The sequence below is a fragment of the Homalodisca vitripennis genome, chromosome 6 (genome assembly GCF_021130785.1).
Source record: "Homalodisca vitripennis isolate AUS2020 chromosome 6, UT_GWSS_2.1, whole genome shotgun sequence".
NCBI lineage: Eukaryota > Metazoa > Arthropoda > Insecta > Hemiptera > Cicadellidae > Homalodisca > Homalodisca vitripennis.
Genome location: NC_060212.1, coordinates 118,198,519 through 118,212,208, shown reverse-complemented (window position 1 = coordinate 118,212,208; position 13,690 = coordinate 118,198,519). Strand labels below are relative to the sequence as shown.

General features: G+C 32.0%; 1 protein-coding gene across 1 annotated transcript in view; it reads right to left on the bottom strand.

The window, feature by feature from the left end:
* Positions 1 to 207: 207 nt before the first annotated feature.
* Positions 208 to 13,690, bottom strand: part of LOC124364810 (cyclin-Y) — a 31,695-nt gene continuing 18,212 nt past the window's right edge. Inside the window, exons 5-6 of the mRNA XM_046820583.1 lie at positions 11,115 to 11,267; positions 208 to 8,918 (exon numbers count right to left, since the gene is read on the bottom strand). Of these exons, the coding sequence (XP_046676539.1) occupies positions 8,639 to 8,918; positions 11,115 to 11,267 (433 nt within the window). The 3' untranslated portion in view covers positions 208 to 8,638. The remainder of the gene's footprint in view (positions 8,919 to 11,114; positions 11,268 to 13,690) is intronic.

Below are 13,690 nucleotides of genomic sequence, written 5' to 3'. Positions count from 1 at the left end.
TTCATTGCTGTTAAAAACCCATACACATTTAGGCGTATATACGATCAGTGACTCATAACTTTATCTGCAGGTTATTTTTGGGCCCATTTTATAACTGGGCTAGTTTTTTCAACTAGCTTTCTTAAGTAATCATTTTAAAATCTGGGTCTTATATAATTTATTTTAATTCACTTTGATATCAAAACAAGGTAAATTAATAGACACCAAGAGATACATACCAAATGTATTTAAAACATACATGAGTAACAGTCAATGATTTATCATGATTTACCTAAATTATTTACCATACATTAAACAATGTACATGTTAATTTACAATGGTATTATACATACTTAGCTGGAGTGATTCTTAGTATTCCATGAGAAATGGAAGAGAACTTTCAAGAAATGTTGCTAAGATCCATATGTATCTAATTCATAGAGGCCATTCTCACTAATAAACTCAAGAGTAACAAAGTGATAAATAGCTAGAAAAAAAAAAAACTAAGTGTAAAATCAAGAGATATTTATATAGGCAAGCTGAATAAAGCACGAACTAGTTTGCAGTTTGTGCGGTAAATCCAAGTTACAAAACTCATATCAAACACACTGTGTAAAAATAATTTTAACCCTTTCGGGCCTAATTAAAAAGTGCTAATTTCTTTTTCTGGTTGTATTTAAACATTCAGTTAACCCTTTTCACGCGTTACGTAGTGTTTAAGTAGTATAAATGGTTTTTTAATTCTTAAAAACTATTATTATGGTCATGATTCAATAATAAATGCCCCGTAGAGTATAAAATAAACGTAAATAACTTGTTTTTTTTTTAATAGTGATGACAAAAATTCAAAACGCGTGTTTTGGATCTGGTACACTTATATAAGAAAATCACTGATCCCGTCAACTTCCACCCACACCAACAACCATTAATTTATGGTGGGCCCTCCCACCGGCTTTACCACAGACCAGTGACTGTCTTAAATGTACACCAGACCACAAAAATCGTTAATGTCAAATGGGGGAATTGAACTCGTGACTCCAGGGCTAACTCCTGTGTCCAAGAGTAGCACTATAGACCGGACAGCCATCCTAACGATATATTTCATGTGCAGATAGCTCACCTAAGACACTCGCACTTGCTGCTATATTCAACTGGATTGCATAGCTGGTGTTATATGAACATTATGCCATATGTGCAATGCCCATGTTTCATCCGGAAAGGGTTAATAACAAGCTTCAAAAAATTGTAAGTGAATAAGTATAACCAATCTACTTTAATGTGACTTACAAGACGCTGAATTTCAAACAGAAATAAACAAACCTTAGGTATTATCAAGTAATAATCCGCAACAAAATTAATTTACGATTGGCTTTTGGCTCTACATACAGGATGTTTGTTTTAATATATGTAAACATATATTAGAAGGTAAAATAACATTTTTGAGTCAAGAGATATCCTATTTTTCAAGATTTATTGTATACAAAATATAATTTGGATCTTTTTCGTCAAAGACAGCAAATCCATCAATAAAAAATAGCGGGTATAACAGTTATCGCAAGATAACCGGGTCAAGGAACATCGAGCGTGGATGCTGCTTGGATGGGTGACCGCTGAGCGATCCTGTCCTTGCAAGCAGCCCGCCTGCCCGGCCATTAGTGGTGGTTTGGAAGTCACCTTTAAGCCACTGGTCTCCAGGTTGTGTTAGAGAGGTTTTTTAGCCCTAACTTCGCCTGATAAAATAATACATCTTTACTTTACTTTTACAACACTGGGGGAAGGAAAAAGATTGATATATTGCCTCACAGACCAGCTAAAACTAAGAGCTTGTTTAAATTAAATTTTATACATTTTTTTAATAAGCCTGATGCGAGACTTGTTTCTTAAAAAAAAACAATGTTATATGATTGACTAGTGAAAAGTCCTTTTTACAGCATCGAGGAATTCATGAATTGTCATATTAATGTTAGATTTTAATTTGTAACTAACTATAATTACTTTTTGTTTGTCGCTACATTACTTTTAATTTCATGTGGACCTTTTACAACACTTTTGTGTTAATGTAATTATTTCTAGCTCTTATGCATTGTACATTTTAAAATGACTTGTTCTATTCCTGTAAACAGATCAATGGAATAAATTATTCTTATTTTTATTATTGTGCACTTGATAAAACTTCTACATTTTACATCTGGGTAAATACATGGTGAGAATGGACAAATAGCAACCAAGGACAAAACCAAACTTCTCATGGCTGAATTTGGCACAGCGGGAACCAGAACCCTACAAAGGAACATAAACATCGGAATTTGCTTTTACCCAATTAGTTTTGTACCAAGACTTATGTAATCAATCATGGGTTTATTGATAAATTTCACATCCATTTTTTAAAGTAACATTTTAATTAAATGATATTATTACCTTGTGTAATTAAAAATAAAAATTTGAATGTCACAGTGGCAGTGGTTTATATTTGTAAAAAACATATTATTCACCTTATGCTCTGACATTCCCCAAAAATGCATTAAACATTGTCCTAACATATTTCTGTGACACACACACAAATTAATACTGCCTAGATTTCTATAGTTTTACAAAGACTAAACCAACCCTAATCTTTTCTAATGTGAGTAGTGTCCACGTTATAAATGGCTTATTTATCAACAAAAAATTGTGTTTCTCTTTAAATATATGGATTTTTTTTCTCTCAGGACAAGAAGCTTAAAAATTGCACTTAGTCCTATAAGGACCTTTGCGCTGCTTTTGGAGTGACTGGATATTCTGGATGAGTAAGGTTAGGAGTAGGGGCCGCCTCCTGTCGAGTTCCATGAGGAAGAATTAGGGCACTAATCTTGTCAGGTCCTCTAGGCAGAAGGAGAAGCAGCTCTGAACCAGCATCTCCAGTCAAAGCAGACAGGGGGTGGCACACACTTATGTCTACAATGGCAAAAAATTTTGACTCTTAGGAAACGAACCCTACCATCTCCAACAGTCATCTCCCGCAGTAGACTAGACCTATCGAATTACCCTTGTACCCCAGAATCTCAACATTTGCAGTTAGTGATGTGCCGCTCCTGGACATCCACAAGTTTGCCCAAATTTAAGTGACACATTGGTTTTTGCTGCGTCCAGTGTGGATTCAACTGGAAGGTATAACCAGCCAAAAGTAAACTCTTCTGGGTAATTGAACGTATTTAGTTGATATAAAATACTTGCTAATAAACTCAATTGCTTAATGTTTTGCAAATCTAAATCAATATAAAAAGTTGCACTCCCACATAAAGCATTAGTCTCAAATGTTTTTTGGAATTATTTCAAGCCTATATATTTAGCTTGATCGTTCAAAACATTTGATTAAAATCAGCCATATATGCTTTAGTTGTATCGGTTTTATTTTCAAAGCAAATTGCCTGCTCCGAACCTGAAAAAAAGGTATGAAGCAATTTGGAATGTAAAAAGTACTATTTATTTATTAATCCAATGGGTTGTTGGGTTGTGGATCAATTTTAGTTATTTATTTAAGTTTTTTTAAGAAGAAGCAGGTCCCTTTTCAGCATTATTCTGTCAACCCTCATTGGCCACTGGCCTGTGCAAGGATCTTATCAAACAAAAAAGAAGAGTCTATACAGTACAAGGTCAACAGTACCGAAAAAAATGCAACAGTCACAAACAGGATTTGAACCTGTGATATCTCTAATTCAGACCCAAAGTCACCTTAGACCACAACGCCCCATCAATTCTACAAACAATTACATTTCATAATTTGCACCTAAAAGTTCTTGTACTTAAATCTGTCAGATACAATAAAAATATGTCATTGAATACAATGTAGGCCATAACAATTCTTGACAAATGGGGAATATAAAAAAGTGAGGATATTTCAAAATGTCCTATATAAAACGTGGATTAGTGTACAGGCTATGTGCTGAATAAAGAAACAGGAAATGTGTATGGCAAGAGTTAATAACTAATGTTGGATATTAGCCTACATGTTCATGCTTTTTTGCCATAAAGCTGCAAATCTTAAAAAAGTCAAGCTGAAAACCAATCTTTTGAACCCATCAACATATCTGTGCATAGAAATATTTTAAGTAGTAGGCATATTTGATTAAGATTGTTTTTGTTTTTTTTTTAATTACTTACGATTCCGACATTGTCTACAAGAAATATTTTAATAACAGCAAAAACAAAATCTGAATCTAAAGCTTAAACAAACAACATCTGAGGGGGGTGACACATTATTGTCTCAGTCACACATGCACTTTGCTGCTTCGTACTTCAACGCTTCTCTACGCCAATCTCTTAACCTAACTCACCCTAGATTATTATTGATAAAAGGATGAAGGGGCGTAAGACTCATTCAATATTCCACCAACTTATTGAAGATTATCACATAAAAAAAAAAAATACTTGAATGATTAATAACCGATTGTCTTGATTTTATCCAAAAATTTAAGACATTTTTCTGTGTACCTTTCAATATATTCAGATAATAATTTTTTTTCAGGAGGCCACATTATTCTGTATTTATATAATACGATTAGTGAAACACGCTTTATGAGCATGCAGATACAACTTACATCGAAAGAAGTGAAGGCAAGGGAGAGGAATGGCGACTGAATATACGGTTCATAACATAACGAAATGTGAAAAAACTGTTTGCATCAATTCGACACATTGCAACTGGTGCATATTAACAAAGCCTGTTTTTATAAAATATGTAGAGATAGCTATGAACAGGAGTATTCTAATAATGAACAAGTGGTACCACAAGCTGAAATGACGCCATATACATTTTATTGAACATTTTTGTTTGTATTACCTTATACAGATTACATGGAAAATAATCAAACACTAAACTGATATTTTTTTTATTCAACAAAATTTAATTCCCCGATTTCACTCCACTCAACTTGTATTTTCTGATCACTTACTGATAATGAATACTGAACAACTCCAATATAGCGTAAGAATTTATTGTTAGGTACTATGTTTTGTTTTTTTTATTAAAGCCCATACCAATTAAGATATAAGTATAGGCTTTGTAAAATAAGTAAATTGGCCAAAACTAACTAGAAATTTGAGTATATTATTGTTACTATTATTCTGAAAAGCACATGATTTTTGTGACATTAAATGGAGCAAACTGAGAATAATCAGGAATGGCTTATTTTTATCCACAAGTTGGAGACGTCACACACCACCCATTCAATAATTGAAAGAGTTGATTTTTAAAGATGAGAATAAACCTTAACGTATTTATATTAAAACCTGAATTTCATTCTTGATGATAAAATTTACAGTATAATAAAAATAACTTTATACGTACACAACACTAAGTTCTATAGAAAATAAACATTTGAAATGAAAAAATAACGTATTAGTGAGTGTGTAATAACAAAAGTGAGTCTATATCTTGATATTTACAAAGATATACTACATTGCTACGAATTTATGTACAGGATCAAAGAATGTGCTGTGATAGATTCAAAAACACATCCTTTAGAAGAATTTTGGCAGAATTTTACCATTGTGCTCTCACTCTCTTGCACTTTGTTTACTCAGAAGGATAGAAGAAGATGGGAATATACACTTTACTTATCATTGAGCTTTGTTAAGTTAAGAAACAATAATTATATTCAAAATATATTCAGTATTAAAAATCCGTCTATTAAAGTGTGTTACAGATATAAAATCTTCATTATTTTGTACTCTGATTTAGCACTCACAATTATATCTGCCATAAAATAACCTTTCATAGATTTAAAATTAAGAAGCCACTAATGATATGCAAAATAACTCGGGGAAAAATTGAATAACCAATGTCCATTGATAATAAGCAATTAGACCTTAGGTTTTGGTACTTAATTATCAACAATCAAATTACTGATTCATGAGTCTTTGTGGCTAACATGCACTAATTTACCTGTTAAATATGGTACATTTTTACCTGGTGTTTGTAAAATGAAACACATTTTGAACATTTTAAATACACTAGCATAAATTACAATTGGGTGTAAATAAATGAAATAGGAAATAAGATAATGACATAACAGTAAACTAGATTTGATATTTACTACTTGATAAGACAACAAATACTGTGGAGATTAGCATAGTGAACGTCATTTCACTTGTATCTTCGAGTCAGTCAAGGCTGAGTGACTAGTCATTGCATAATCTCTACATAAACCAGTAGGACATTCCAATGTCCATACAAATTTAGATGCTGAACAGTACAAAATACAGTACTGTACAAAATATTACTATGTTACTTACTACAATTATGATATAATTCTTGAAATATGTTCACAAATTTGGCTTTATTCAGTTATTGATGAGCTTTACAGAAAGTATGGCAGATATTAAATTATAATCTATAACAGTTTAATTTAAATTTCACAAAAACCTTATGCGAAGCTATTTTCAAATTACAAGTTTACAAATATACAAAAGGTCAGTATATTGTGTCATTACACAGTTTTGCAAAATTATTTGTTTAAGATAGTAATCAAACTTATGAGATGTTTTATCCGATCAATCATGATCTAGAGCTAGTTTGTTTTATATCAGAATAATAAATCAATCACAAATTACCACTAAAACCAAAATATTCAATGAGGACAGTTGGTAAGCACAGAGAGCATAGCCTGCCTGTGTGGACTAGACACACGACGAAAGGCACATATGAGTATTACTCTACCACCACTTCCCTTTGGTATTCCTGACTAGGCCTATTTTAAAAACATCCGTCGTTAAGTTTGATACCAAATATATATAATTTAACATTTCTGGCTTACAATTTACACTTAATCTACCGATGGTGATGTAAAAACTTCACAGACTGAGTGAATAATAAATTACACTTTAGTAACAGATCTTCACCTAGAAAGATTACGATATTATTATATTAATAGAAAATGGCCAGCTTTGAGCATCTTTGACAACCGCTAAAGTTGGTTACATCACAAACTTGGCATCGTCACAATAGTGTTTATCACAACCCGATAATATGATAATATATTATTTTCTAAATAATTATTTATAAGAATATTAATAAACATTTGCTTAGCTGCTTCAGCGTACACATTATAACTATACAATTTTTACAACAAAAATTATTTATTGCAATTTCTGTCACGATCAGTACGAAATTGGTGTATACATTCGAATGATGAAACCAAGTAGTATAAATATTGACTTTTTGCAACTTACATTTGCTAACGTTTGTGGACAGAAAAGCAGTAAATAATTAATTATTGCTTGTTAAAATTATGACAAATTAAATGAGAATGTTGGCATAATAAGCTTTTTAATTACAATGCAAAACATTAGGAATGGGCTGGTTGCATATTCTGTTCCGATTCTTGTTCTTGACTTGGCTCTAATTCTGGTTTTTACAAATAATAATAACCGTTAATCTGGTAGAATTGATAAAATACCATTTTATCAGTAATTTTTATATTTTGTTGGTAAATTTATAAATAAGTTTAATATTTTATTAGAACATTCAATAATATTGAATTATTTAATTTATAGTGAAATTGTATTTGTACATTTAATTGCCAATAGTGCATACTTCATTTGTACTTCCCCATTGCATATCTGGTAAGAATCAAGAATCGGAATTGTCCACCCCAATAATAACTAGAAACCAGGTGATAAATATACAGAGAGATTAGCACCTGAGGAGAGGGAAGCACAATTATGATAGGAGCATCCCTTCCACGAGCCTTTACTTTATACAGTATATATACAATACAGCAGCCTGGAGTTAGTCTGGCGAATCATACATTACAGCTGCAGTGCTTCCAACATTGTAACTCTAAAACTAAACGAGTGATCAAAACTAAGTAGTTACTCAAAGATAGTATAATAAGGTTACAAAACTTTGCTTATCAAACTAATAACAATGGTAAACTAAATATAGTGGCATTTATTAATGACATTAAACTAACTACACGAGAACTGTGAATTGAAGAATGTCAAAATGCAACAATCGTGTAAATGCGATGCTATTTTACGTATCACATAACAATTTGGAATACCGCTTCAAAAGCAAAAATTCCTAAAAGGTATATAAATCTTTTTCAAATAAAATATTTTAAAACATTTATTTGGTAACTAAAGACAGAACCAGAAAGAATTAGCAAAGGGAATCAACTGCTAACTTATTTAATTGGTAACACTTTAAGAATATATCAAAAATAATTTTCAAATTTATAGTTTTAATATAGTTGTTTGTTTATATCTTGCAAAAGAAAAGATACAATTAGAGAAATTGTCATGATTGCAAGAAATCACAGAGTTATAAGAAAGCAATAAATCGGCAATTCTTCCACAATTAATATCACAAAAATTCATTGCATAATGCTCCATCAATTGTTTGAAATCTACTGAATTACAAGAACAAAATAAATTTTTAGTGTCCATGAAAAATAATTTAATAATAGGCTGAGCACCAATTAAAGGGACCCTCTTACATCGGTTTAGAAGTACAATATCAGAATAAACAAACGTTACAAAAATTATAATTTGTTTTATAACAATTTACAATTATTTAATTCCACAATACGCCTATACATAAAACCCCTGAAAACATGCATCGATACGCTGTAATAACTATTGATTCCCCAAACTAAACAGATATAAGGTAGCAAGTGTACTAAGAGAGAATGGCCACACTTCTTCTCGGTATGTTGGGAGGATTGTTGACATTGTCCAGACTGGACCATTTCTTGAGGTTGGACTTGAACGCTTCCTCACACAGTCTAGACATGGCCTCCAACTTCTGGGCCCGCTCCTTGCTCAGAGGCTCTCCGGGGAATGCTAAGTCATTGGCCTCGGCCAGAGTCCTCAGGTCGAAGTAGTACTTGGCGTAAACACTGGAGGGCACATTGATGTTGAACTGCAACATTTCCAGGAACTGTCTCTCCAGTTCGTTCCTATAACATCGACAATTGTGTTGGTTGGAAAATGAAACGTCATAAATTGTAAGAAACTTTAAAATTTAATGCCTTGACCGAATATCTAATCTGTCAAGAACCAAACTATAGTGTACTGGACAGAGATCATACAGAACTAAAAACACCAAAAAGTTTTCAAAACTATAAACAAAATTTGTTTGGTTAAATAATTTAACACAATGATGATTTGTTGTGTTCTTGAAATGTAGATTTTTTCCCGCATAATGTAAATGTTTTATTGGCACAATAAATACAAATATTAATTTAAAGGTTTGAAATTCAATAATCAGAGTGACAGTGTTAATGAAATATTTCTGGCTAGGCTACAGGTGGTTAAAAGCAGGGGTTGTATACACAAAGTTTTGAGGATTGGAATACCTCCCCCCCTCAATGATGATAGATTCCAATCATCAAAATGTTCTGTTATACCTTTTGTAACATATAATGATGGCAAATGCCTGAAATCCTGTTTGTCTTTCAATGACCAAAATTAAACAAAGAATATTGAGAAAAATAAAACTAAATGCAAGGCAACATAGGAAATGATAAAAAATGTATTGTGACTGCAAAACAGCAAAAACTAAATATTCATCCAAATATCCTAAATGAATAATTTCATTAAATCTGTTAGTAAATTAAAAATCATAAATAAACCTATAATCACATATATAAAATTCATATACCTGGCTGTAAAATTTATTAGGAAAATTGTATCTTCAATTGACAAGGACTTTAAAAATATGAATCAATCTGACAGTTTAGATATTTACGATATGACCAACAACTTGTTAAAAACGTTTTAAGTTTATGTTATGCTTTTTCATTCTGTATCAATAGGATTCAGAACGAAGGGGTTTTCCCTGACAACTTAAAATATCATGGGTTTGTCCAATTAAAAAAAGGATTTTAAAAAGTCAGCTTGATAGTTACTGTCCTGTCTCTATTATACCAATTTTATTACTAGTAATTGAAATAATAGTTTATGAACAAGTACAATCTTTTTGAAATAACAAACCTGCTTAATACATAACAATTTGGCTTTCAAAACCGAAGAACTACATCATATGTCCTTGACAAGTTGTTGAGCCAAACTTATTGCCTCTAAAAACAAAACATATGCTCAAATCTCTTTGTGTGATCTTCAAAAGATTTTTGAGTCAGCCATCCTGATCTTTTATTAAAATTAGCTTATCACAGATTTTCAAAGTGTTCAATAAGTTTCTTTGAATCTTATTTAAGAAATTGCGGTCAGTTTCTGTTAATGGATAGTTGTTATCAGAAGTTAATGTGTGAATGCTAGTAAATGTTTATGTTTATATATATATAAATATATACATATATATACATATTTACAAAGTAGGATGTCCTTACATAGGTTCTAAAATATATTAGTTAGACTACTTAAGAGGTATATAACAAAACTATGTCTGGTTTTAATATAGTCAATATGAATGTTCCAGTCTAATCGACTGTCTATATGCTGGATAGATTATTGCAGTCCGTTGATATAGAAATTAAAAAGAATTGGGCCAAGAATTGATTTCTGGGGGACACCTTGTGTTGTGTGCTTTTTGCCAGACATGATATTCTCAACATATACACACTTGACCCTGTCTCTGACAACAAACCTCGAATGCCAAAATTCTTCTAACTGGTGCAACAACGTTTAAGGAAATCAAATATTATTAGCACACGGTGGTTCTTTATGCTTCGTTCGACTTGAGTAAGGGACCCCTGTATTGCTGCTTTTTTATTAGTAAAACCATTAGATCAATTCCATCAGTGACAGAATTTTTTGGGAGCATCGTACAATCTTTTAATTCAAGACAGTTTTATTGAACACTTTTTATATAATAGAATAGTCATGTTTCTTTTGCCTCCTTCATTCTTACAAACAAAAGTTTTGAACAAATAAAGATTTTGTTGTTTGGAGCTGTTAACAAAATAAATTTATACAAAATTCAAGAGTATTTTCTTTTGAGTTAAAAAATAAACATAGTGGCCAAGAACAAATTATTTGGTCATGTATAAAATACCTTTTCAGATATTTAAAATCACAGCTTACCATAAAATGAAAGCTGCAAGTTTTATTTTGAAACAGCTTTTAAATGTAAAGTTACACTTAAATGAACAACCGAAACCCTGATAAGTTAACTTTAGTGAAAATCAGCTTACATGTCTTCAACAGTTATATCTTTGAGAATCTGGCAGTAGTCCACGTTCCAGACCGCCTGGTCATCCCATACCTTGGAAGCGAGCAGGATTGCTCCAAGTACTATTCTTTTCCAGCTAGCCGGTGTGATGTCTACCTCAGCGTACGTCAGTAGCCTGTACAGACCAAGTAGGCTAAATTTAAGAATAGATATATATATATAAAAATATATATAGATAAAATATATATATTTCCATAATATTAAAGTTGAATTATATATTTATATGAATGAAAATAAAAAGCCTAAGAATTACACAAAAATAATACAAAAATAATGTTTTTTGTGAATTATCAAATAAAAGTAGAAAGTAGATGAAAAAACTTGGTTTTTAAAATATACCGATTTTCCTGGACATCTTCAAATTCAATTTAATATCACTGGTACATGAATAAACATTTTCCAAAATTACTTTTATTTTGTAAGTAATATCAGGTTGCTTGATGATGGAATCATTGATTCAGAAAGGACTCACAAGAATAAAATTAATATTGGAAAATGTCTATTCATTTACCAGTGATATTAAACTTTTTCCAATCCTCCAATATTCTTCATCTTCAAATATCTGTAAAATAAAATGGTATTCTTGGATTCTTTTTTTGTGTTATCATTATTATTTGTGCATCTCCAAAGTTTTAAGAATTATGGATATTGCTTTGGTATTATTTTACATAACTCAAATTTTGTGTAAAAATAGAATTTGAACTTCGAGAAATTGGAAATCAATTTAATAAAAATCAGAATCAGATTTGAAAATTCTGGATTTGACCATCATTGATGGTAACATTGATTGCATTGAGGTTGATAAAAAAACTCCTGTAATCTGCCTCCATAACAGACCTACTCTACGATGTGTTAAGTTAAGAAATTCTCCAGCAAATGATATATAATATCTAAAATCAGCTTGACCTGCAACCTTGTGTTGTCACGACCGAAAGAGGACTAATTATCTACCGTGGATCCGCCACTACATTCCTCTATCCAAAGCTATCCAGCTTTGATAAGATAACTATGTACTAATAATTTAGATATGATTTTGAAAGGTTCCCTTAACTATAAAACTTGGGCCTAGAAAATGTACTGGGCTACCCATCCTACTCAAAACGATAGCCGCATAACTCTGACACAACCACCCTGGCAGCTTGTCTATCCAGAACCTGTCCTAGAGGCTCCTATGGTTAAAATTATGACTAATTGGTCAGCCCAGCCGATTATCGTGTTCACGGCTACTACCTTTAGTGGCACTCCTCGCCACGGTGCTCTTATGAGGAATTCATGAACAGATCTTGAAATTCAATTCAACACTCTATGGTTTCGAAGAGATGACACAACAATGAGGCAGGACGAAAATGTTTTGTCTCAGTTGGCTCCTACCTGGAAAACCACAACCCAAAGCTCTTCTCCACATGTTCATATTTGCAAGATTGTGATATAATAATTTATATGGTCTAGAATCCACTTTACAGTGTGTGTACTAATGTTCATAATTCCCCAATTTTAATTGTCAAAGCTCATTCCTCAGAACATCCCGAACAGCAACCCGGCTATTCTTCAGCAACTTATAGCTATCTGGAGGTCTTCAGTTGTGAATGGATTACACAAAGAGTGTTGTTCACTTCTATGTTTCTGGTCAATCTTCATTCTCTGGATTCTTAAGGGATGTTCAATTTTTCCCCCATTGGCTACTACAAAGTGAATGAGTGTCTGGCTAAAAGTCCCCAACAGTACTTCTCTTGCTTCCCACTCCACCATCCATAAAAGTTACGTTTGGAGGCTTTTGGTTTATAGCCCATATCTTTATAAAATATCCATTGTTGAAGTATAATCTTTTGAAGATTTATTTTTCTCGTTGTCCTCTACAAAAAAGGTTATGTTACTTTTCTTTGGAAAAGTTGATAGTTTAGGAGATTATGGCCAAAACAGTCTTGCATGTTGAGTTCCTTTTTTTCAAGTACTTTGCACTACTTTGTCTGATTTCTTTAAAGGAATATTGATGGGACGGACAATAGCAATTACTGCAAGGGTGATGGCTCTGTGCTGTGTTCAGGACAAGGGGCTTCAATCAACTTTAATGTCTTACTAACAAAAATGCTGTCCAGGCTGTACTCACACTTTCATATTTCTCTGTTGAAAGACAATGATAGCTTTGGGCGTGTTTTTAAAATAAGTGTGATATACAAAGACTACATATGGTAATTCGAATTTAGTAGATTAAGGTTTTGCTATTTCATTGTGATTTTGGTAGAATTTTCAGTATTAGGTTGTACCGTTCTTTAGTTGCACTATACAAGGGCTGCTATTTATGTTTCTGGCCAAAGAATGAAAATACAAAAATTTAAGGATAAAATCAACTTTATTGTTTTTAAAAATATTCTCCATGAAGATTGATACACTTGCGAATGTGTTGGTACCAATTTTTAAAAGCACTTTTTCCACTCCAATTCAGGTACTTCTAAAACATTGGTTTTGAATACCACAACTGCTTCTTCAGGTGAAGGAAACCGTTGCCAAAGTAGTTTTTTCTTGATGTTCAAGAACAAA